This window comes from Chelonoidis abingdonii, chromosome 4, assembly GCF_003597395.2.
Source record: "Chelonoidis abingdonii isolate Lonesome George chromosome 4, CheloAbing_2.0, whole genome shotgun sequence".
In the NCBI taxonomy this organism is placed as follows: domain Eukaryota; kingdom Metazoa; phylum Chordata; order Testudines; family Testudinidae; genus Chelonoidis; species Chelonoidis abingdonii.
Window position 1 is genome coordinate 11,764,651 of NC_133772.1, and position 24,826 is coordinate 11,789,476.

The 24,826-nt window shown below is 44.9% G+C and overlaps 1 protein-coding gene across 1 annotated transcript in view; it reads left to right on the forward strand.

The window, feature by feature from the left end:
* Positions 1–282: 282 nt before the first annotated feature.
* The window catches only part of LAMB3 (laminin subunit beta 3), a 48,074-nt gene continuing 23,530 nt past the window's right edge, over positions 283–24,826 (forward strand). Inside the window, exons 1-8 of the mRNA XM_032794139.1 lie at positions 283–357; positions 1,286–1,350; positions 2,213–2,367; positions 19,754–19,868; positions 20,795–20,868; positions 21,550–21,741; positions 22,878–22,941; positions 23,472–23,665. Coding sequence (XP_032650030.1) covers positions 1,302–1,350; positions 2,213–2,367; positions 19,754–19,868; positions 20,795–20,868; positions 21,550–21,741; positions 22,878–22,941; positions 23,472–23,665 — 843 coding nt within the window. The 5' untranslated portion in view covers positions 283–357; positions 1,286–1,301. The remainder of the gene's footprint in view (positions 358–1,285; positions 1,351–2,212; positions 2,368–19,753; positions 19,869–20,794; positions 20,869–21,549; positions 21,742–22,877; positions 22,942–23,471; positions 23,666–24,826) is intronic.

The window sequence follows — 24,826 nt, forward strand, 5'->3', positions numbered from 1 at the left end:
TGAGCTGCTCAGAATCAGTCTGGATTATAATGATCTACATGAACATTAGCTGTGAAACTGTCTCACTGTTCTCAGATGTTCCTAAAGCTGAAGTGTATATTCATAGATCTGAGTCCACTTGCTGGCTAATTGTAGGGTTTTTCACATGCATTACAGTGCAGAAGGACTTCTGTCTCAGGCTGTGCATGCTGTCTGGGGAGTTTGTAATGAGTTACACAGTAAATGGGTGTGTACGTCTGAAGATTCCTGAATCACCTCTCTTTATCATTGCTGCACCCACACCACAGGAACTTCCTTCCTCAGGTGAGGCTGCATTTAAAAGAAGAGAGTGAAAGGAGACAGCCCATCAGGACTCAGGTGAGAATCATATCAGCGGCTCAATAACAGGGAAAGAGGAAAGAAAAGTCTAGTTCCTGAGCCAGGTATGTACAGCACTGCACAGGAGACAGGGACAAGCAGTGAGCCCTGCCAGTGCTGCATTTTACACAGGGAAAATGGCAGCCCAGGGAGAAGATTTCTTCTCGAGATTGGAGGGCTGGCAGGCGTTTCCTGCAGGCACCGAGAATATGTATGTGATTAAGTTACACAAATGGAAAGTGTTTGTATAGTGCATGTACTTTGCAGCACTTTTTAAACTTTGCAAAACCTGTAAAAGACTTTGAACCCCCAGAAGCGGAGGCAAATTTTGAGCTGGAATAAAACCTGAAAAGGAAAGGACAAAAGGTGGGACTGCAAACATAGCTACACTGTAAGCAGGTGAAGTGGCCTGGCTGGAGTATATTCATTTGTTAAAATGTGTCTACTTGCTGTATATTTGGGACTTGATTTTCAGAGGTGCTGTGCACAAACAACTCTCATTATAGTCCGTGAAACTGAGGGTTCTTGGCACCTCTGAAAAAGCAGCCTGTTAGGCATGAAAGCAGAATCCTAGCAGAGTAAATTATTCTGTTTATACCTATTGGTCACTTTAGATAATAAAATAAAGATGCAAAGATACAGCCAGTTACTTCATTGAAGAGCTTTTTATCATTCATGAGCATATATTTATACTAAAAGGTTAAAAAAAAAAGTGATGTCTTGTCTATTTGTTTTAAATGTTAAACATACACTCTGGACAATCCAAAGAGCTGATTCTCCTCTCTCACTTGTGCTTGTTAAACTTTGTTGAAGTCAAGGAAGTTATCTTGTCGTAAAACGGGAAGGGAGGGTGATAAAAGGATGGTGATTTGTGCTTTAACTTGTCATTTTCTGTACTGTTTCATTCATGTTGCAAATTCTGTCTCAGGTGAGTCCTCAGAGGCATGGAATCTCCCCCACAGCCCATTGTATGGACATGCTTCATTCTCCTGGGTAAGCTTTACCTTCCTATCTGTGCCTCTAAAGGGGCCTTGAGGAGACCCCACTTAATATCTGCCCTTGTTTAGTCGTGGTTTTGCTGTGCTTTACTGAAAGTGGCCAGGATATTTGGGTTGGGGATGAGCCACATTGCCCTTAGCTCCTGTAAAAACTGTTGTTCAGTCCAGTTGGTTGTAAATGCTGCCTACATTTCCCACAGAGGTAATTAGTACATAGAGTGATCCATGGGGTCCTCTGTGAGAAATGATTTTAGTCTTTCACAAGCAGCTAGACCTTGAATGTGCTTGCTTCTGAGATTCACGTGATGCTGCCAGCCTATGAACTATGTATTTGCTGTTATTACTTGCATTGCCTTAGTACCTAGGAGCTCTGGTCATGGCCCAAGAACCCCAGGGTACAAGGTGCTGTGCAAACACAGAATGAAAAGATAGTCCTGTCCCAAAGAGTTAGTGATACCAGGTGGATACAGCTAGAGCACAAGGAAACAGCAAGACTCCACTGGTCAGCATGACGGACAGTGGTCTCAGCCCACCAGCTGCCTAACTGACATTAAGTTTTTTGGAGACGTCTTGGCAGAGGAGAGCTCTCAGGAGGGATTTTTACTAAGGACCAATTATTTAAAACCCATTTTCCTTACGTGCAACTCAGGAGGAAAATGAATTTACTTTTCACCACTCGTTCTGAGTGTTTTCATCTTGCCTTTACACTCAGCTTGGGCTCATGTAGTTCACCCATTCTTTCCTCTCCCTTATTTCGGAGGATGCCAGTTAGCCAGACCAGTTACTGCCACCAGCCATGGTGATTTTTGTCGTGTAGCATAGAACATTATTAAAGGCTTGTTCTTGTGTTGTTTTAGCATTGCCACTGCTCCTGGATGCACAGGGCTCCTGTTCCCATGGTGCCTGCTACCCACCTGCAGGAGACCTGCTGGTAGGAAGAATCCATCTCTTAAAAGCCTCATCCACATGTGGCCTCGTGAAGCCCGAGACCTACTGCACATCATATGAGGAAGTACGTTCAACTCAGATATCTCTGCCTTCATAGACATCACCTAGGGAACCTAACTATACTCCCGCCTCTGAGTTTTCCCGCCTCTGAGTACTGCTGTGTTCTGTCTGACTTAGGTATTTACATGGTGCCTGAGCATCTCAGAATATTTTAACATATTTATCCTCCCAGGCAAGGAGTGCTAATATCCCTGTTTTACAGCTGGGGAGCTGAGGCACAGGGAGACTGTGAGTTGTCCAAAGTCACTCAGGGAGTCTGGCAGAACTGAAAGTTGAGCACAGGTCTCCCAAGCCCAAGGCCACTGTTCTAATCCTACCTCTAGGTGATTGCCACTGGAAAGCAGCTGACAGGTGCCAGGAAAGAGGGCCTTTCATAACAGGGTAAAGCACAGTGCAGCTGGCACCAAGAGGCATCCTGAACTAGACAGTATTTTATTTCCTTGGCACATTAAAAATGGTACAGAGAGGCCAGTTCCCCAATCATCTGGACAAACGCTGGGATAATAAACCCAGAACAACTCTAGCTGCTAACACTAACTGACAGCACAGGATGTGACATTTCCCCACTATAAACCAGAGCTGAGTCAGACCTTTCAACCATTTAAGTCTTGTCTACACACAGTCCCTGCACTGGTATAACCATTTCAGTTTGGAGTGTGATATTTTTACTGACATGTTCTGTACACCCCCTATGATGGATGCAGCTATCCCAGTGAAAGGGTGTCTTATAAGTGTATATCTTACTCCCCTTCCTGTATGGGAACTATACCAGGATAAGTACTTTTATACGGGTATAACTGTATCTAAAATAGCGGCATAGTGCTGAGTTGGCTATGCAGTATATTTACAGAGGTACAGCTTGTGTGTGTAGACAAGGCTTGGTACAGCGGGTTGGATTCATGTAAGGTACATTTGAACTTCTGGATTTGTTAGAACCCAAAAGCTCAAAGTAGAAATTGTCCTAAAAGCAACATTTTCAGCTTGAAACTATGGAAAACCATTGAGTTTCCTTGGGGTTTCACGTGGAACTGAATCAGGTCAGATTTACTCAAAGATTGTCAGTTCTCTGTCCTATCATCTCAAAGATATCTGCCTAGGCTCAGCAGAAACTCAACCACAATGGGCCAAAGAACTTCTCTAACCTAGCCTCAGTTTGGTTTTTTTAACAATCTCCCAAACGAAGTGAGTTACTGGTTTCTTTGTGGGGTTAATTTCCTTAGCATGACCATTTCCTAGATCCTTGTAGTGATTTCTAATCTCAATAACTGCCACCAATGGAAGCACAGATAGGAGTGGGTTTAGTGCCAGAGTGGAAATTGGGGTCCGTGAAAGAAGGTGTGGCTCATAAAGGAGGGATGCTTGGGAGGTAATGATGGACCTTTATTGGTCAGTATTTTGCACAGTAATTTTACAGCTCCACTGAGTCAGATTTATACTGGCCTTATTTCTGGAAAATGACAGGGAATGCATGGGTGTTACATGTTAGCAACCATGTTTGTGTGTGCAAAGATCTACACACTTCTGTAGGTGTTTGAAATTATCCAACTACTTGCCATAGTTTGGACATAATAGAACCTGGATCTGAATGCCTCTTGTCTATAATTTAGCCTAATCTCTGACCTGAATACTTGTATCCGGTGCAGTATCAAAAACTTTAGACAGATCTTTTTGCTGGGCTGATGGGTTTTTTGTGTGTGTCCCGATACCTTTACACCGAATTGCTTTGCTGCTGTGAATGAAGCAGACTTCTTTACTTAAAAAACTCTACTGGCTGTCACCTTGACTTTTGGACAATACAAGTAGTGCATTTTTTTTCTGGTTTTGTCCTAGACAGGGTTTATTTTTCCCAATTCCCATTAATACACAGTGGCTGCATTGTGCACCAGTCTGGGTTATTTACTATAAATGTCATGTTCTCAGCTGTGCCATTGCTGACTGCAGGCTGGTTCCACAATATTAGGGTGAAGCCCCATATAAGCCTCCTACTCCTGTGCTCCTCTCATGGCATTTGGGGGCCCAGAGGGAACAGGAAGTATCTAAAATCTTATGTGAGATCTGACAGACCTGGAAAGTTCAGAATGAGCATCTAAAGCTATGGATGCTCATCTGGCCAAACCCAGCTTCCATTTGATAGATGCAGGTGGGTGTCTGGGCCTCATCCTGGGTGGAGGCTTCTGAAAGCTAAACTAATTGGACCCAAATTGGTGATCTGCATATGGTAGATATAATGGCCTTAATCTCTCACTTAAACCAATGTAACAACATTGATTTATCTAGGGACGTAGTACATTTTCCATTGCCTGCAATTTTTAAGCCTTTTTGAAAGATATGCTGTAGTTCAAACAGAAGTTATGGGCTTGATGCAGAGATTATTGGGTGAGATTCTTTTCAAACTAGATAATCTTACTGGCCATCTATGAATCTATTATTTGAATCCCTATGTTCCCTCATCCCACCTGCTTTAAAAGAGAGCAGAATCAGGCCTGCTGTACAATAATAATAATCTGAACAATACAGTTCTCTGCTGTCTGTAACTGCAGCTCAAAACAGCCCTAGGGCCCTATTCTGTGAAGCCCCGATTGGCCTCAGCTCCATGCCCAGGACTAACTCAGCCCCATGCACAGTCAAGCCCTTGGTTTGGGATAACTGAGATGGAGTTACAGTTTAGAGGAGAGTCTATCTGTTTTGTGTCTGTGATTCTGTTTTTCTGGCATTTGCATGTGCTTGATCCTTTCCCTTACTGAACAGATAGGCTCATTGTCACCTAAAACACACTCCTGCTCCTTTTTACCAACTGCAGTGACCAATGAGTGTTATGAATTATTCAGATTTTTCTAGAAGGACCACTCCCCATACACTCCTCGTTCCCTAATCTTTCCCCTCTTGAAATGCTTCTGGAGTCAGAGCATCCTGAGCTAAGATGAATCTATGCAGTGAATTCCCTCCCCAGTACAAAAGCTTGTTTTATTTATTCCCATTTTATTCCCTTGCACGCTCTTTAGGCAACTGTGCTACGTGACTTGTTCCATGCCAAATAGTGGCAGATTTAGAGTCCATTTTGCAACTTCAGCAGTGGTCATTTAATGAAGGGTTACTCTCATTCTGTCTCCTGTGTTGCTCCTGACCCTTCGCCAGCCTTCTGGCCGGTGTGTACTGTCTGGTTTTGGTGCCAGTGTGAATTGTCCCAAAGTGCACTCTTTTGCAATCCCAGTTGGTCTCTTGATGCTGGCATCATCCCAAGCCCCTGGTCCACGGTCTGCTTCCAGTGCTCTGAGTGCGATTCCCTCTAACCTTTATACTTCATATCCACTGGCTGCTAGTCAGGGCCTAAAACTCAGGCATAGAGCAAAGTCCAGGAGGGATGATGCCATATCTAGCAAAGAAGGGTGAGGGAGGAGGGAAATCTGACAAAACAAAGAGTTCATTGGAAAAACACTTAGAATTTGGGAGAGTTTAGTCATCAGAGGAAGTAAAAGTGAGAGAGAGAATGAATTAAAACAAATCATTGTTAAGGGAAGATTGGTGAAAGGAGACCAGGGCATGATGCAGTAGCCATTGATGTCAGTGGGGAGAATCCTATTGACTTCCTTGGGATTTGGATTAGCCTCCTATATCGTTTATTTATTTAAATATCCAGGACAGTATTTCATGGGGGGAAAGGGTGTATTCTTGACTCGTGTTCGCTAACATTTGGTAACTAACATGAGGTAAACTTCTGGTGAAGACACGGTTCGTATTTTAACTTGTGTCAGCAAATTGTGGTAAAGACACAGGGAGAGCCAAGGGTTTGCCTTGAGCTGCCAACATGTCCAAACTACAAGTTGCCTTGTCTTCACTAGGAAAAAAGGTGTGTTGTTACCGTATGTCCACTAAGACAAAGTAAAATCCTAGTGGAGATAAGAGGTCTCTCTCTAACACCCTCTCCCCCGTCCCAACCCCACTTAGATGCCTCCCCCCTCACCTGGGACACCACTTCTATGAGTGATGCAGGGAGGGCAGTCTCCATGGCGCATTCATTCCTTGTCCTGTGTGCACAAAGCCAGTTCAGATTCAAACACCTGGCGGAAATTTTGGTCCCATTGAAATCCATGGGAGTTTTGTCATCGATTTCAATAGGGCCGGGATTTCACCCCAGTTGATGAGGGCCCTCATCCAGCCATGTGGCTAAGGACATGAATAGTCCCATTGACCTCAACAGACTTAAGAACCTAAGAACATCCATACTGGGTCAGACCCAAGGTCCACCTAGCCCAGTATCCTGTCTGCTGACAGTGGCCAATGCCAGGTGCCCCAGAGGGAATGAACAGAACAGGGAATCATCAAGTGATCCATCCCCTGTCACCCATTCCCAGCTTCTGGCAAACAGAGGCTAGGGATTCCATTGATGGACTTGTCCTCCTTGAACTTACCTAGTTCTTTTTTGAACCCCGTTATAGTCTTGGCCTTTATAACATCCTCTGGCAAAGAGTTCCACAGATTGACTTGGCGTTGTCACGGGGTAGTCCCCTAAGGAGCCTTTCCAACTGTGGCAACTCACCACAACAAAGCCAAGTCTCCTTCCCCACCACTGTATTTTATTGTAGTCTTACGACAGGTGTCTCTGCTCTCAGCACCTCCTTCCTGTTTGCATATATAGTACTAGCTGCTGGGGATGCTTCCACACAATTAGCCCCAAGTGGTATCTACACTCAGCTAATTGGCCTTCTGCAAACTGCCTGTTGTTCACTCGGTACCTGGTTCATGTAATTGGGGGGGGGGGGCGGATTTGAGTGACAGGGGGCTCAGTTAACCCCTGAGTCAGCACACCCTGTTACAAGGCTTTAGATCCTTTCCCAGAGTCACGTATTCCTGTGAAGACTGGCTGAGCAAAAATGGCTAGCTTGGCTCAACAGCATGGGTTGATGATATATTTGCCCTGTGTCTGCTGTGTCTTCAGTTCTCTCCCTTTCTGGCCACAGAACCTACATACCATATTAAGTCCAAAATCTTAATTCCCCCCCGCCAAAAAAAAAAAGAAAAACCCCAAACCACCCTTTATTTATATTTGTTATTTGTATTTGGTGGCAGGAAGAGAATTCAGTCAAATCAGGGCCCCATAGTGAGAGAGAGTCCTTGCCCCAAAGAGCTTGCTGTCTAAATAAACAGGACGGGCAAAGCATCACTTAAAGGATGTAGTACCTGAGGCACAGAGAGGTTGCGATGTGTCTCAGGTCTGTGGTCACACAATGAGTCAATGGCAGAGGTAGACATTGAACTCAGACCTTTCTGACATCCTTCCTGAGTTATAACACAAATAGCAGGTAGGTATCTAATTCCCAGTGATTTTTCATGGGAGTTAGGTGCCTAGTTAGGCTGGGTTTTTTTTGGTCTTTGAAAATCTCCCCCTTAATCATGAGATCACTTGTTCTTGAGAGCCTTGGGCAGTGCGGCCGGCACCTTGCTGCTTCCTTTGATATGAAAGCAGAGGCAAAGATGGTGGGCCACTGGGCTAGCGGTGCTCCATTTGGAATCTTTGGAACTTTCCTGGATGACTACAGAGTATGTTAGGCACAAAAGTATAGCCTGGGTTTAGAAATAGCTGTGAGTTTGCTGTTCATTCTATATTAGTTGGTTACTGAAGCACCCCAAGTTCCTTGAACATCATTGCAAAAATCTTTTGAAATGCACACAAAGTCTGATAGAAACAAATTACTCTTTCACATCTGTGAAGTGCTGCTTGGGGTCTCAGTTTTGCATGGTGAGGCAGTTAATCTGTGAGGATTACAGGTGACCCTGCCACCCTAACTTTCTCAAGAGGTTTATCGTATGAAAGACCTTGAATATTAAAACCTTGTTTGCATAAGGTCAAGGATAGTTCCTTCATTATCTCGCTGGGCAGTCAATGCATAACAGCCACAAAGAGTGAGAAGACATCTTTATCGTACTGAGATACAGAGTGATAACAGGACTGCGTAACATGGGCATGGCAGGTGAGGAGGTGTGAAGTGATAAATACACCTAATCCCCAAAATGCAGGGCGAGGAGACTGTAATACAGGGGAGAATCCTTGAACGACAAATGAAAGCTATACATTGGCAATCTGGTGAGGTGCTTCTGCACCTCGTCCATCATTCTTTGGTTTATTCATAGAACCCATCATGTTAGTATCTAAGCACTGGAACATTTTGACTGCTGCCAAATAGACAGAATATCAGTAAAAGGGAATGTATCTATGATCCTCATGCTGGTCATCTTGTTGTTACCATCTGATGGCTGCTCAAGTATGCAGGCTATCTGAATTGAGTGTAGATCTCAGTACAATTTCTGTATCACAGAAACCCCAATTGGCCAAAGACTGAATGGAATGTAGAATGTACACTCCTCTGTTTCACCCCACCAGCTCACTTCCCAGAGGCCACCAAACAGCCATCTGGTGGTACTACAGTCCTTGGGCAAATTAGAACCAGAAACCTCATGGGAAAAGACTCAACATCCCTTTCCCAGTCCCATGAGTCACGAAGCTTCTTTTCACTTGTGACCCAAGGCAGGGTTAAACTCAGCTCTTCTCTGGGAAAAGGTTAGTTCAAAGGCATTGCTTTGTAATGTCTTGGACATAGAAGGTGTCTATATCCATAACTGCATTCTTATTTCTGTCCTTCTGACGGTAAAAGCCTAGCCTTGTCGGATTGGTTTGCCAGAAAACTTTGATGACTAACCTTTTCTTATTCTTCCACTGATTCACACTGTGTTTGTTTCAGTCCTACAAAGGATACATCTCAACCTGTATGGGTCACACAATGGGAAAACACATTCCTATTGGTTTTCCCTGTTTTCTGTTTGTGCTAACTTTAACTGTGCTGAGCTGCAGAAATGCTAGCCTTTACATATGCTTCTAGACAGCACAGCACCCTGCTTTATGAACAAATTACAGCAGAGTACCATACATCAACTTAACACCCTAACAACAGACTTTTTTGTGTGTGAATAAACAGCACCGTATGGTTCCTCCAGATTGTTGTGCTAGCAGATTTTAAATCATGTCTTGCTGAGGGGAGTGAACTGACTCTAAGTAAGCAAAACAGGTGCCCACATGTTTGCTTTTCAGAAAGGCTAATGAACTGAGTGTCTCCTAACTAGACCCAGGCACTTCTATGAGATGCATACCTATGAGATACCTGTACGGCAGGTGCCCCTGGTAGCTTCCAGGCTATTTTACCTTTGACTCCAGTCATGCAATGTCTGTCTGCTGACCTCCAACAGAGAGCAGGAAAGGGGTCAGAAGTTCATTAGCAGACCTTTAGCATTGTTTACTCAAGGATTGCTAATAGTCGCCCCACGGCAGTGAGGCAGGAAAATCAGCAGCATTTACCAATTATAGAAGAAATGAAAATTTATTGCAGTAAGAAATGAGTAATGAGCACCTTACTAGGGGCCTTGTTGGAGAGGTAGCATGGCCCTGTGGTTAGGGCGCTAGCCTCGGACCTGAGTTCAGGTCCCTGCTCTACCACAGACTTCCTGTGAGACCTTGAGCACAACACTTAGCCTCTCTGTGCCTTTCTTCCCAGCCCTGGCTTACCTCCCAGGGGTATTACTCAGATACTACAGTGATGGGCCCATGTAAATGCCTAAGGTGGATAGACAGGAGCCTCTCCCTTCAATATCCAAAACTTATTGGAAAGTATGTGAGTGTTACACACCCAGATCGTAGGGTGAATATATCCTGCCACTTTAGTGTTTTGCAAATGCCTTTTCAATTATATCTAGCTACTCATTATAACCAAAGATGTGAGCCTCTAATGTTTATCCTAGTTAGTGTAACTATAGGAGCTAATCTCATTCTAATGAATAGTTACCTGTTTATTGAAACTTTTGCCTTGTTAGCATCCAGGGGCAGAGTATTCCACAGGTTAATGTTTCATGAACAGATATCTCCTTCTGCCTGTTTTAAATGTGCTTCTCCTTTAAATGGAAATGATGCCCTTAGTTAGTTTTGATGCCTGCTTGAAGGGAAACCTCATGGGTGTTTTTAATTGATTTTCATTTATTTAATCTACTCCCCTTTCATCCTTGAAACCAACGGAAGGAATCATTTCTGGGGTAAAGTGTTATTCCCCAGGAAGAAAGGTATCAGGCCTAGCCTGAGGTGGTTAGAAATGTATGCACCACATGTCTGTTCTTGCTGCAAACAGGCTTCATTCTGTCCCCAGATACCCTATGAGTGTTTGCCATTAGGCATGTTTCTTGATTAGAAATGGTTATGATAAACCTCCACTATGGAGCTGTGTGTTTACTGTGAGAAAGCAGGAAGGATGTCATGCTAAAATATATAGAGATGATTAAGCTCCCAGGAGGAATATATAACCCATTTCCGGAAATGATTGTGCTCTTGTCCTTGAATGACATCTGGTTAAACTGCCAAAATCTCAATATGACAATGAATCAGACCCCAAATGAAATAGGCTCAGAGCAGCGTAACACTCTTGTCACAGCAGCAGGAGCCACGGTCTCATTGGAATATTTATTAGGGGAAGGACACAGTGTAACACCTTTAGACAACACGGAGACAAGGGTGGGTCCACTGGGAACAAGCAAAGCCGATTTCTTGATTTACCTAGTACGTTGTACTGAATTATTGTCCAGCAGTGGAATCAGCTTATCCACAAACTATGTGGAGCACAAGAAGCAAAAGTGCAAGTTTCCTGCACTGTTCCAGAAAGCATGCCTCAGCTGTGAGGCTGATGGAGAAAGACTAGGAATCGGAGGGGTGTTTAGTGTCTATGGCCCATTTAGTCCCTGCCTCTGCTTTGATTGCCAACAAAGAAGAAGAGCTCTGTGTAAGCTCGAAAGCTTGTCTCTCTTACCATCAGAAGTTGGTCCCATAAAAGATAAATTACGGTCCCACCGTGCCAACAAAGAATCAGTCACAAGCCACCTAATGGACTTCACTCAGGTTACCAGACAGCAATGATTTTTGGCCAGTGCTAGCTTCAGAAGACAAATTACTTAGCTCAACTCAGTAGCTCCGTATGCAATAACAAAACTGGTTTCTCTTGTTCAGGTTACTAGGGAAATTCCATAAGTAGTGAGAGTGAGCGTTGCTTGGTTTTGGGTGTCATTACAGACCCCAGAGTTCGTCAGGTTTGCTGGAAAGCTTGCCAAAACCTCAGCAAATGTAAGCCTAATTTGTAATGAGCCTGGGCAGAATTATGGCTTCAGATGGAATCATGGGGCAGGTTGGTGTTTTTGCAAGGGATTGACTAAAAAGGCAGCCTGGTATCCAATTGCCCCAAACTTTGGGGTTTGGATAAAAGAGGTCTCAGATCTGATTTGCCCTGGGTTTTGATGTTATTTTGCCTATTCAGAGATAGGGCAAAACTGAAATTTTTTATACATTCATACAATCATAGAAGATTAGGGTTGGAAGAGATCTCAGGAGGTCATCTGTAATCTAACCCCCTGCTCAAAGCAGGACCAACACCAATTAATCATCCCAGCCAGGGCTTTGTAAAGCCGGGCCTTAAAAACCTCTAAGGAAGGAGATTCCACCACCTCCCTAGGTAATCCATTCCAGTGCTTCACCACCCTCCTAGTGAACTAGTGTTTCCTAATATCCAATTTAGACCTCCCCACACTGCAACTTGAGACCATTGCTCCTTATTCTGTCATCTGTGTTCTCCATCTCTTTGGAACCTCTCTTCAGGTGGTTGAAGGCTGCTGTCAAATCCCCCCTCACTCTTCTCTTCTGCAGACTAAATAAGCCCACTTCCCTCAGTCTCTCCTCATAAATCATGTGCCCCAGCCCCTAATCATTTTTATTGACCTCCACTGTACTCTCTGCAATTTGTCAACATCCTTTCTATAGTTGGGGGCCCACAACTGGACAGAATACTCCAGATGTGGCCTCACCAGTGCTGAACAGAGGGCAATAGTCCCTCGATCTGCTGGCAATGCTCCTACTAATGCAGCCCAATATACTGTTAGCCTTCTTGGCAACAAGGGCACACTGTTGACTCATATCCAGCTTCTTGTCCACTGTAATTCCCAGGTCTTTTCTGCAGAACTGCTGCTTAGCCAGTCGGTCCCCAGCCTATAGCAGTGCATGGGATTCTTCTGTCCTAAGAGCAGGACTCTGCACTTATCCTTGTTGAACCTCATCAGATTTCTTTTGGCCCAATCCTCCAATTTGTCTAGGTCACTCTGGACCCTATCCCTCCCATCCAACATATTTACCTCTCCCCTGAGCTTAGTATCATCTGCAAACTTGCTGAGGTTGCAATCCATCCCATCCTACAAATCATTAATGAAAATGTTGAACAAGATCAGCCCCAGGACAGACCTGTGGGGTACTCCGCTTGATACCGGCTGCCAGCTAAACATGGAGCCGTTAATCACTACGCATTGAGCCCGATGATCTAGCCAGCTTTCTATCCACCTTATAGTCCATTCACCCAGTCCATGCTTTTTTAACTTGGTGGCAAGAATACTGTGGGAAACCGTACCAAAAGCTTTGCTAAAGTCAAGATATATCATGCCCACTGCTTTCCCCATATCCACTGAGCCAGTTATCTCATCATAAAAGGCCATCAGGTTGGTCAGGCATTCCTCTCCCTCCATCCCTTTTCAGACCTTGGGGGCTAGATAAAATCAAACTGGGATGTAAATCACCCGTGGTTTTGCCAAACCTGACCCTCTCCTCCTTGCCTTACCTCTGGTTCTGACTTGAAATGATGTGAAATGTAACGATTTGGGTTGCTTTTCACGTTCAGCTGCCTACTTGAATCCTTGGAGCTATAACACGGACAGCAGATCGGCCAGTATTTCTTCAGTGCTTTTTGTTGGAAAGCTTAAGGCTTCTACGGTTTGATGTGGTGCTTTACGGGCGTAATGAGATTATCCAGCCTGGCATAACTTATCCATATATTTGTTGTTAATGGGGAATTAAAATACATTGACATAATATATTACATAACCCAGCTTTACTGGTGGCCCTTGTCCTGACATGACTTATTCTGGCTACTGGTATTGTTCCTGACAAGCCTATATGTTTTTTAAAAAATTCCCTGCGTCTCTCATTTTCTCCCCAGATAAAGCACAGGCCAGCAATAATTGTTCTCATAATAGACTTCATGCAAGGCCCCGAGAGGGGAAGCTGGATTTTGGCAGCCAAACTGACACTGATCCTCTAGAAGCTAAGTCAAAAACTGACCATAAAGTCAAGAGGAATCATGGAGCTCCATACTATGGCCAGAGGGAGCTGGCGGGGGAGGAAGTTTTCCCTTTTTGCTGAGAGATCAGTAATTCTAGCTTAGATAGGTTTCTGCACCAGGAGATTCTATTTTTAGGGGCTGTAAGCCAGTATTACATTGGCAGCTAGAGCTATTTAAAATATTTTCTGGTCTGTCAGCTTAAAATTCTCTGTGTGGTCTGATAACCTCTCCCCACACCTCCCCCGCAGCGCAAGGATAAGCAGCAGCTGGTTTACAAGGTCACCTGAGAATGAGACCAAAGTGGAGGTGAGCGAGGATTGCAACAGCTTAGTTTTGCCCCTGTATGAAGGAGTTACTGCTTTGAACACTCTCACAAAGCACAAAAGCATGTAAATACTTACACTCACTTAGAACATGTGCAAATCAGCCACACACACACAATCTCTGATACCCCACACAAACTCTATGTCCTCACATGAGTGCATCCAATCTATCTAAAGGTATCTAATCTCTCATCTAATGTCAGGGGCAAATTTTCCCTTGGTCTCCTTTTGTGAGCATAACTTATGCCTACATCTGTATGCTCCCAATTCAGTTGCTGTCATGAATCTGAGAACCTGCCCAATTTTAGGTTAGAGGCGCAACTTCTCAAGTTCAAACCCTCGATTCAACTTGTGCCTGGATCCACAAGCCTGGTTAAATGTGATATTATTATTCGCCTACCTGAAATTGCTTTTTGGGGAGGTTAAATTAATTAAAGTTTGTAAAGGGGATTGCATTTCTGTAGCACTCTTTAGCCCAGGATCGCGAAGGATTATTACTGTTATATAATCTAGAATCTAATTGTTATATTACAGTAGCACATGGTGGTTGTAATTAAGATTGGGGCGCCCAGTTTTAGAGTCTGTACGTGCACAAAGCAGAAGACAGTTTCTGTCACAAAGAGCTTGTGATCTGAGTAGACAGAACAGAAAGTTAGGAAGGTGAAGTGACTTGTCCAAGATCACACGACAGGTCACTGGCAGAGCTTGGAACAGAATCATTATCTCCTTCTTCCAGTCCAATTTCCTATCCACTAGACTACATAGTGTGGAAATGCACCCTAAATGAATCTATATTGAAAGCCATGACAGTGCAGTGAAAGAGAAGTAGACAGAAAAAGAAGGATTTTTCCAGATAAACCAGTTCTATTGTGATATCTGGTAATTCTCTCTGTCCTGGGGAACTTTGAGACACATAGTTTCTGCTTTCAGCCCAAGTCTCTCTAATGGCAAAATTCTCTTGTGCAATGCAAAAGTTACCCAATTTGTTCCGAGCCAGCGAAATGTGGTTTCGCTTCCAAAGTTAATTTTAGCTTTCCAAAAAAGTAGGTTTTTTTTTAAAAATAAATGCGAGTGAGATTTCAACACTCCAGGCTGCTGCTTCATGTAACGATTATTTCAGTCTCCAAGTGCGGACGTGTTCAGTTTGGCTGGGAGGCATGGGGCACTCAGCCAAAGTGGCTTGACATTGCTTTTGGCCAATGCCAGCCTCTGCTGGGATTGCAGCTGGCAGACCTTTCACACAGTAACAGAGCTATGTTGAGCAAAAACAGGTGTGATTTAAAGAGCTTTGGGTCACTGAAGCACCAAGGGAAGGGGGGAGCCTTTGCCAGTAAATTGAAACAGAAGCTTTGCTTAGGAAACAGCTTCTCAGTGATTCCTAAGCTGAGCTTCAATGGTTTCAGTCTGACCCAGACAGTTTTACTATGGCTTTATATGGAGCTGTGTTTTAAAAAACAAATAAAGCTTGATTGCCAGAACCTGGCATTGTGTTTTAGCTGCTAGGAGCTACTTGTGCCGAAGTCTATGAGACACGGTCTTAACAAAGCTGAGTGCATAATACCTAATGAATAATTTATCTGATGAATTTACCCTTCCTTTGCCCTCAGACTCTTTGTGGTCACATCAGAAATTTTCTCTCGTTAAATCTTGATTGGAAATTGTTCACTAATTTTTGCAGATAATCCCGGGTCTGTAGCGTCTTGATGAAAAGTACATTACAAGTAATCAGAATCTGAAATCTGAATTCTTTTATTGGACACATGGTATTACTCTGTTCCCTGACTGGGTGAGCATAACTCTTACTAACAGGGAACTCTCATGATTATGCATTTTAAGGTTGCTTTATTCTTATTAATCATGTTGATTAGGGTAGTGCCTGAGGACCAACCAAGACTGTCCTGTACAAAAACAGAGTAGTACAGTCCCTGCTCCAAAGAGCATCTAATCCACATAGACCAGACAGAACTTCATGTGTTTCCTGATAAACTCAGGCAATGAATGACAGATTTGGGTAAGGATTTTCCTTTGAGTTTTTGGCTTTGTTTATGCCCAAAACTGAGGGATAAGTCACATTCCTCTATGGGATAGGGAGGAGAAGAAGGAAGATCCAGTAGTTATGACACTAGCCTGGAACTTGTTCTGCCACAGACCCCATCACTTAGTCTCTCTGGGCCTCATTCCCCACCGGTAAAATGGAGATAATAGCATTGACCTACCATGCAAGGATCTATATGCAAAGATTCCAGGATTGTCAATCGGTCTCTGTGTCACTCTGAAGCCTAGAATGTTTATTGAGTCAGTGTGAAGCAATGGACCTGCAACAAGCATGGCTGAGAGCTCTCTAATGGAAGAGTCTCATTTTGCCTGCTCCCTATCAGCTGTAATACTTGCCAGCCATTGTCCCCTCCCCACTGCCAGGCCTGTCCATGATGTCCTTTCTACACCAGTCCTCATACCTTCGTTAATCAAGGCATTTATACCATGCGTATTACCACAGTATCTGAGCCCCATTATGTCAACCAAGTTAACATTCATCTCAGCTGGAATATCCACCTAAAACTGTATTGCCTCCTCTGTAAAGGTTTCAGAGTAGCAGCCGTGTTAGTCTGTGTCTGCAAAAAGAACAGGAGTACTTGTGGCGCCTTAGAGACTAACAAATTTATTTCAGCATGAGCCTTCGTGAGCTACAGCTCACTTCTTCGGATGCACAGAATGGAATACACAGACAAGAGATATTTATAAATACAGAGAACATGAAAAGGTGGAAGTATGCATACCAACAGGAAGAGTCTAATCAATTGAGATGAGCTATCATCAGCAGGAGAAAAAAAACTTTTGAAGTGTTAATTAACCTCACCCATAGAAGGTGTGAGGAGAACTTAACATAGGGAAATAGATTCAATTAGTGTAATGACCCAACCATTCCCAGTCTCTGTTTAAGCCTGAGTTAATTGTATCTAATTTGCATATTAATTCGAGTTCAGCAGTCTCTCTTTGGAGTCTGTTTTTGAAGTTTTTTTGTAGCAGAATTGCCACCTTCAAGTCTGTCACTGAGTGGTTAGAGAGGTTGAAGTGTTCTCCCACTGGTTTTTGAATGTTATGATTCCTGATGTCAGATTTGTGTCCATTTATTCCATCTATTCTCCTCTGTAAAGTATTTTCTCCTGTGCAAACCAATTTCCCCCATCAGCCCTGCTGCTGTTCTGTCAAACCTTGTTATCCTATTTCTTGGCCCTGTCGCTCCCCTCCATCAAATTCTACTACATGGATTTCCATATACATACAGCCAAGCCTAAGGGTGCTTCACCCAAAAGGTTGTCCAAAAGTAACGGTGTTAGCTTTGCCCGATCGCTCTTACCCTGCATATTTGTGGTGCCCCTTAAGTCCCTGTTTCTCTTCATCTCTAGAAACTAGCCTGTAATGGATCCTTCGTACATACCCCACATTGCCTGACTGCTGTGTCACTTTGCTTCTTGAATTACACTCTCAAGGGATGAACTTTGGTCTGCTTGACTTTCCACCCAGTAACCTTTCACCCACTAAGCTGTTTTCACTCTGCTCGGCTGACAGGGAGAGGGAGCAGAAGAGGCTGGGCTAAGATGTAGCATTTTAGATAAAGGCCTTTCTGTTCACCCTAATAAACAGCCTAATAAAAGGCTCATTGACTCTGAAAACTTGTGTCTAGAGCTGGTGGAATTTCTTCAACAACAAGTTTTGTTGTCAAAAAATGAGGTTTTGTTGCGAACAATTTTTTTTGCACTAAAAAAAAAAGGTTTTGGCTAAAATATTTGGGATTTTTTCAAACCCCCAAAATGGTTTTCAGTTACCAAAAAATACATAGTTTTCTGACAAGCTTGAGTGATATATATTCATCACCAACATCATGATACCATCTAAACACCCTCTAGGCAGACACTCAGGCTAAGATTTGTGTTTGCATTTGCCACACACCAGAACCCAGAGGCACTGAGTCTTAAATGTACCGTCTCCTGGGTATAAAATGTCAGAATAAACACACCGCACCCCCCCTTCTCCACATGCTTCAAATCTGTCAAAACAAATGCAAATCATGCCAGTTACAAGGGGGCCCAGTGGTGCTGTGTAGGCAACACGGCACCATGCAGAATAGGATTCTGGAGTTTGTATGAGCCAAGTCTCCAGAGAGAGTTGCTAGTTTTGGTTGGATGTATTCCTGGGGATTTCATCACATGACATAATCTTTAATTAGAGAGTAATCTTTAATTTCTGGAGACTCCAGGACAATCCTGGAGGGTTGGCAACAATCACTCCAGAGCTTGCAGAACCAAATAGATCTGCTACATCTGCTCACCTGCCGCATGCTTCATTTCAGCGATCCATTCTGCAACATCCCCTCCATCACCCAGGCAGGTTGGTGGTTCATGTAACATGGGAAGCAGAGAGCAGGAGTATGATTAGTTGCTTTAGAGTGACCAGATGTCCCAATTTTATAGGGACAGTCTTGATATTTGGGGCCTTGTCTTATATAGGTGCCTATTACACTTGCTCTGTGTCACCCTGAGTTCCTTACTGAGAATTCTGCTTGACACATTGCATGTCCCTCAGACCATCCAGTGCGGCTGTCAGCTATGGGCAAGACCCAAAGGTGCCTATCACTGTGGAAGATCACAGACCAGCTTTGCAATCTTTTCTCTGCACTGAGGAGCTCATTGCTAAACAGAGACATACTGGGCTTCATTTCCTGGTGTGGTGCAGCTGCATTGCTTGGGTAGTTGGGCCCTAAATCCAGCTGAACCACTCCAGGGAAGACTGCCTCTGTCTAAGTGGTGATTCTCTGGTGACACAGAGTGGCTGTAGGGATTCCTATGCTACTCTCCCACCAGGTTGCAGGTGCGGCTGGAGAAAAGGAGTGGCTGGGACAGCCCAGTGCCATGCTGATGATTGGTGGCATTTTGTGTAAGTCAGAGCAGCCTTTAGGCTCAGTGCAGGGGGAACGGCCCCCAAGGTCAGGGGAAAGCTAGGTGAGCTTTAACCAACAGTCTCTCCAGGTACAAATTCCATAAAAAAGCTGGCAGGCTTAGCTAAGTGTAACTTGGGTTACTCAAGTTATAAACTCTTTGGGGCAGGGATTGTAGTGTGTGTCTCTGTCGGTTTGTGTGTGCGTGTCTGTCTGTATAGTGGCCAGAACTATGGGGCCCTGGTCCCTGATTGGGGGTCTCCACTCCCAACCACCACACAAGTAAATAACTGGAAAAATTGAGTCCCTTCCTTCCTCTTGACCTCATGGGATTTACAGTCTCATTTCTGGGCTGAATTCTTGGATGCATTGCCAGAGCAAACCTCCGACACCTTTTGAAGACAGCTGACAACTGCCAGCCTTTACAGAAGCCATTGTAGTAACATGCTGCACAGTTGCTCCGAAAATCAGGCCCAAGATGGACTCCGAACAACAACAAACACACCCCAAATTAGCAGCTGCTTTTGAAAACTTTGGCCCAAATCTCACAGGTTGTTTATTAAGTGTGCGGAGAGCTGCCTTTTTGAGTATGGCCATTTATCTGAATCTTATGCACCAGTTTTCAATCTTGGGTGGTTTGTTTGAGTTTCAATGCAATAGTCTTATAGTGCAATGCTGGAAAACCCTGTGTTTTCCCTTAGTGGTTTGGTGATGACCAGCAATCTAAGCAAAGAAATGGTGCTTATTCACTTATGTTCTCTTAGTCCCGATGTAATAGAACATATGGGTTTATCTCATGTCCTCCTGCCAGTGAGGTTATAGAAATAGCCCAGAGTGCTGCAAAATTCAGAGATTTTGCAACAGAATTTCATTTCCACTTGCTACAGAGTCTTCAGGGCCTTGCCCGTAGTCAGGATCTGATGGTTGCCACCTTTTTCCTTTCAGTGGAGGATGAAATGTTGCCGATGCGACTCCCGAGTGCCTCATACTCACAACAGTCATCGAGTGGAGAATGTACTTTCCTCCAAAGGACATATGCACTGGTGGCAGTCCCAGAATGGTAGGTACTGGATTCTCTTCTAAGCTGCTAAGATCCATCCCAGAAGCTGCAGCTGCCTTTCATGGACACCTTATGAGTGTGATCACTGATATCCTGGGGAAGATATAGCTAGCATTGCTTGCTTTATAAATTACAGGCAGCTTATTAGCATAATTACAAGTCTCCATTACAGATACCTTAAAAGATTTCAGGGATAAATCCTGGCACATGGTCTGCTAGGACCATATTTATAGCTCTCTATACAACTGGAAGGAAAGTGGGTTGGAAAACCAGCTTCAAGTCCCTGCTCCCTGCACTGGGCTATTGTCTGTTCTGGTGTGTCTCTGTGGCTCTCCACTCCTCTGAAATTCCATCCTGCACCTGAGAAATCTTCCCAACAAAATGTTAATCCAAACTGATGCATTTCTACAAAAAATTTCTGTTCTGACAAATTGGCATCTTCTGATTTAAAAAAAAAAAATCAGAAAATCCCGACCAGCTCTAATCACAACAGTGAAACTCCTCACACTCACCTTTGGTATAAAGAATCCCACTGAAATGATGGATTTTTGTTGATTTACACCAGCTGAGGATCTGTCTGCATGAAGTTCAGCTCTGGTTGTGCATTTGGATCTGGACCTGAACATTCTCAAAGTGGTGGTTTGGCTCTGGGCTCTAGTAGGAACCCATCGCTGATACAAACAGGACAAGAGACATTTAGAAAGCACCAGCTTTTCACCAGAAAGATGTCAGTGGTTTTCCAAGAAGCCCCAGTGGCTAATAATGATGCAAACGGAAGGGTTGTGGATTCAGCAAACAGGGTTTTGGTTTGTGCAGGTTACAAGCAAAGAGGAAAATGTATGACCTGGCTCTGATGGATAAAGGTTTTGTTTTTCTAAACTCCCTGAGGTCTGTAGCTCTGAAACCGCCCTTTTGTGTCTTCTCAGATGTGAATCAGGTCTCCTTGCAGCTGGATCTCGACAAAAAGTTCCAGCTCAGTAGCATCATGCTGGACTTCAGGGTACGTGAGCAGCTTGCACTTTAGTTAGTGGGTTATAAACTGTGCTGGGAGGGGCCCAAGAGCCCTTGCAAGCAGAGGAGAATGTAAACCCAAAGCCCCCCCAGGCTCCAGATGAGACAAACAAGCAAACAAATGTCTCCACCTGGGCACAAAGGCACTAATATATATTCTGCTCCTTTCAGAGATCGGTTTATTATTGATTTAGAAAGTGTGTTTGGAAATGGAGTGTGAAAACACACAGATGTGCACACACGTGCCTCCCATCCCCCTTTCTTCCACTGTATTTATAAGATTGGTTTCTTGATTCATCCAGAAATAATTGGCTGTTTTCTAGAGATGACTCAGTGATCTGCAGCCTGTGCATCTCTATTGATTCCTGACTAGGTCAGCCAGCCAGGAGGGAGGCCATGAGCACAGGGAGAGGGGTTGAGTTGAAGCAGGCTTCAGGAGAGGCTCTGGCTAGTGGCAGAGGATAGAGAGGGAGCTGTCCCAAGTGGGGAAGGCTTTGGAGAAGGAAGTAGGGCTGTGAGGGGGTGAGTTCTGTTGTGGAGAGGGAAGGGGAGATGCATGGAGAATCGGGACACCTCATGTGGGAGAGGGGTCTGAGGAATTAAAAATGGGTTTCTTGCTCTGTGTGTGCTCAGCACTTCTGCAATCTCATCCCCATCCTCCCTCCTCCAGGCACCTCTGCCTGCAGGGATGCTGATTGAGCGCTCCATCGACTTTGGCGAGACCTGGACCATCTATCAGTACCTGGCCTCTGACTGCGCCACCGTGTTTCCATGGATCCCCGTAGGCTCCCCCCAGAGCTGGCAGGACGTGCGCTGTCAGGAACTGCGGACCCACCAGGGGCACCCTCTGAATGGGGGCAAGGTACAATGTCTGTGATACTCATTGTCTTAGCAACCTGCCAGGACCCAGAAGGCCATAAAATAGGGCAGACTGCAGCCACACTTATCCTGAATATGGAGGAGCTTCCCATGAAGACTAGTGCTCCCAGCATGTGATGCTCTGTCTTGGTCCAAGCAACAAGCCTTTGGGAGCACCACTTACTGGGAAGTGTAGATTCTCTGGGCTGCACCTTCATATTCAACATAAGTACAGCATGGAGTGATTATGGAAACGCCTGGTTGATTATGGCCCATGGACTAGAGTTGGCTACCCCGGCACTTCATAGATTCACAGGTCAGAACGAAGGGGCCAAGATGATCAGCTCGTCAGAGCGCCAGAATAGCACCCACCATAGAATTTCACCCAGTAATTCCTGCAGTGCAGGGAGTTGTTCTTCCCCGTTGGGTTAAGTGGAAAGCTGGGAGATCTGAAAAGGACAGGAGAAGCTAGGGAGGGACACAATGCCCACTGCAGGCTGTTGAACAAAGTGAAGCTCTGTGACTAACGAACCAAAATGCTCACCTCCACTCTCTCTATCTTCTTCAGATGTTAATAAAACATGGGAATGTTGTTGCCCTATTTACATGCTCTGGGGGGTCTAGCCAAGTGGTTGTTCAGCTTTCTTATTGTGCAGACACAGAGCAGACTCAGAACCGCATGACCATCTATTGTTCCAACACCTAGCTTCCCAATTTTTACCTTCTCAACTCCCCAATAGCCCCCACTCCTTCCCAGTAGCATTCTCTGCCCACACAGTCTATAGTTTGACACTGGCATCATCCAGATGCAGTGAGAAGAGACCTTCTGCTGATGTTCTGCAGGGTGGTGAGACTGGCTAGTGAGCGTAGGGAGCGTCCCATGGTAAGATTCGTGCTCCTTCAAGCATGAAAACACCGACTGACTTGTGGTCAGCTGGGCATTTTGGTGGAATTGTTGCTGATTTCTCAGCAATGTTAACTTGCCCTTCAGTATGGTACTCAGCAACTGCTGCTCTCCAGAAGGGGCAGCTCCAGAGCAGGCATTTCATTGTTTAGATGGTTGGGAGGCGAAAAGAAAGACCCATCTTTTCTTTTTCCCTTTAACCATCTTAACTGTTGCTTATGTGTTCTTCTCCTCAGGTCAAATTCAACCCCCTTGACCTGGCATCTGGCATCACCACGTCTCGCAGCCAAAGCATCAGTAGTATGCACATTTCCTCATTTATACCTGGGGGAAAGGGGTTTCCCAGGGTTGCTTGTGCATCGTCCAGCTCAGATTTGCAAAGGAGAAGATTGTAGGCATTCAGCACCAGCTGGAGGATGCTGGACCCTGGAGATGAGTCAACCTCTGCAAAGCTGTGCATGACGTGGCACTGCGAGGTGCTCTGTTTCCGAAGCAGATTTTAATGCTAGTAGCAGGTGCTATGCTGGCACCTCTAAACAATGAACCCACAGAGCACGGACAGCCTACATAGCCGTGGTCTCACTTCCCCTCCCTCCCCCACATTGTCCCACAGATATGATGCAGACCTGCCATAGAGAGAGACGTACATCCCATGCGTAGGAGAATACTTTAGTCTTCTCTGGTCCTTGATCTCTGTCCTGATGCTGCCAACAAAGTGGCCCAGCTAATGCCAGTTGTGCCATGACTGGTTCTCTCTGCCTCATGCGCTTTCCTGCCAGCCTGTGACTTCATCGCTACTTTCTCCTCATTTGTCCGTTTCTCCCATACAGACCTGGGAGAATTCACCAACCTGAGAGTTAACTTCACCCAGCTACCTCGCCTCCCGCAGCAGGGCTACCGCTCACCCAGCGCCTTCTATGCTGTGACCGAAATGCAAGTGGAGGGAAGCTGCTTCTGCCATGGACACGCAGACCACTGTATGCCCTCCAGGGCCCCATCCAGAGACCCCAATGCCATGATTCAGGTGAGAGCACAAAGGAAAACCAGGAGACAAGTGCTTTGGTGTGTCAGTTCTCAGTACCATCCCTGAGTTCTAGATTTAACACCAGGATCCTGTCCCAGTCCTGCCCTCCACTGGGACTAGGGACTGTCAGTGCTGCTTCAGCAGCACGATCAGCCCTTAGGAGGGAGGGAGCACTGCACATTGCTTACCACAGGCCCCATGCCAATTGAGGGACAGTGCTGATCCATTTTACCTGAGCTAGGAAGCTGGGGGGAATGATACAGGATCCAAGGAAAACAGAGCTCTTTTGCTTGCTCAGGGCAAAGCACATTGTGTGTAATGTTTTAATGCACAAAGAGGAAGGAAGAAATGTCTACCAAGTGGTGCTTGTTGATTGCACGGATTCTTACTCGGAGCAAGTCTATGCTACAAAATTAAGTGGACTAAATTATGTTGACTTACAGCCATCACACTAATTAAACTGCTTTTGCATGTCCACACTACGCTCCTTGCATCAGCGATGCGCGTCCTCACCAGGAGCACTCGCACCGATTTCACTGGCATTGTGAGATGGCTTCTGAAAGGCTAGTTGATGTAAACAACTCAGTGTCTACACTGATACTGTGTGGACCTAAGCGCTCTGCCTCTCACAGAGGTGGAGATAAGTCGGGGTAGTGGGCGAGTTACATCAGCGGGAGCAACATTTTAGCGTAGACACTTACAGAATGAGGTTGACGTAAGTGCCTTACATCGACCTACCTCTATAATGCAGACCAGGGCTCAGGCTGCACATCAGTGGTGAAGTGAGGGTGTAACTGCACCTTTCGCCACTGCAAGTCTTCACTTCCCCTGGCTCCAGGAGACCCAGAAACTCCTAGCTGACTCTATTTCATACCTAAATTACATTCACCAATACAGGCTTCTGCACTAGTCTCCTGCCATTAGATACCTTGTGTAGAATCATAGAATATCAGGGTTGGAAGGGACCTCAGAAGATCATCTAGTCCAACCCCCTGCTCAAAGCAGGACCAATCCCCAGATTTTTGCCCCAGAGTCCTAAATGGCCCCCTCAAGGATTATACTCACAACCCTGGGTTTAGCAGGCCAGCGCTCAAACCATTGAGCTATCCCTCTACTCTGGGAATTCATGTTAACAGCATCAGGACATATCTACACGTATTT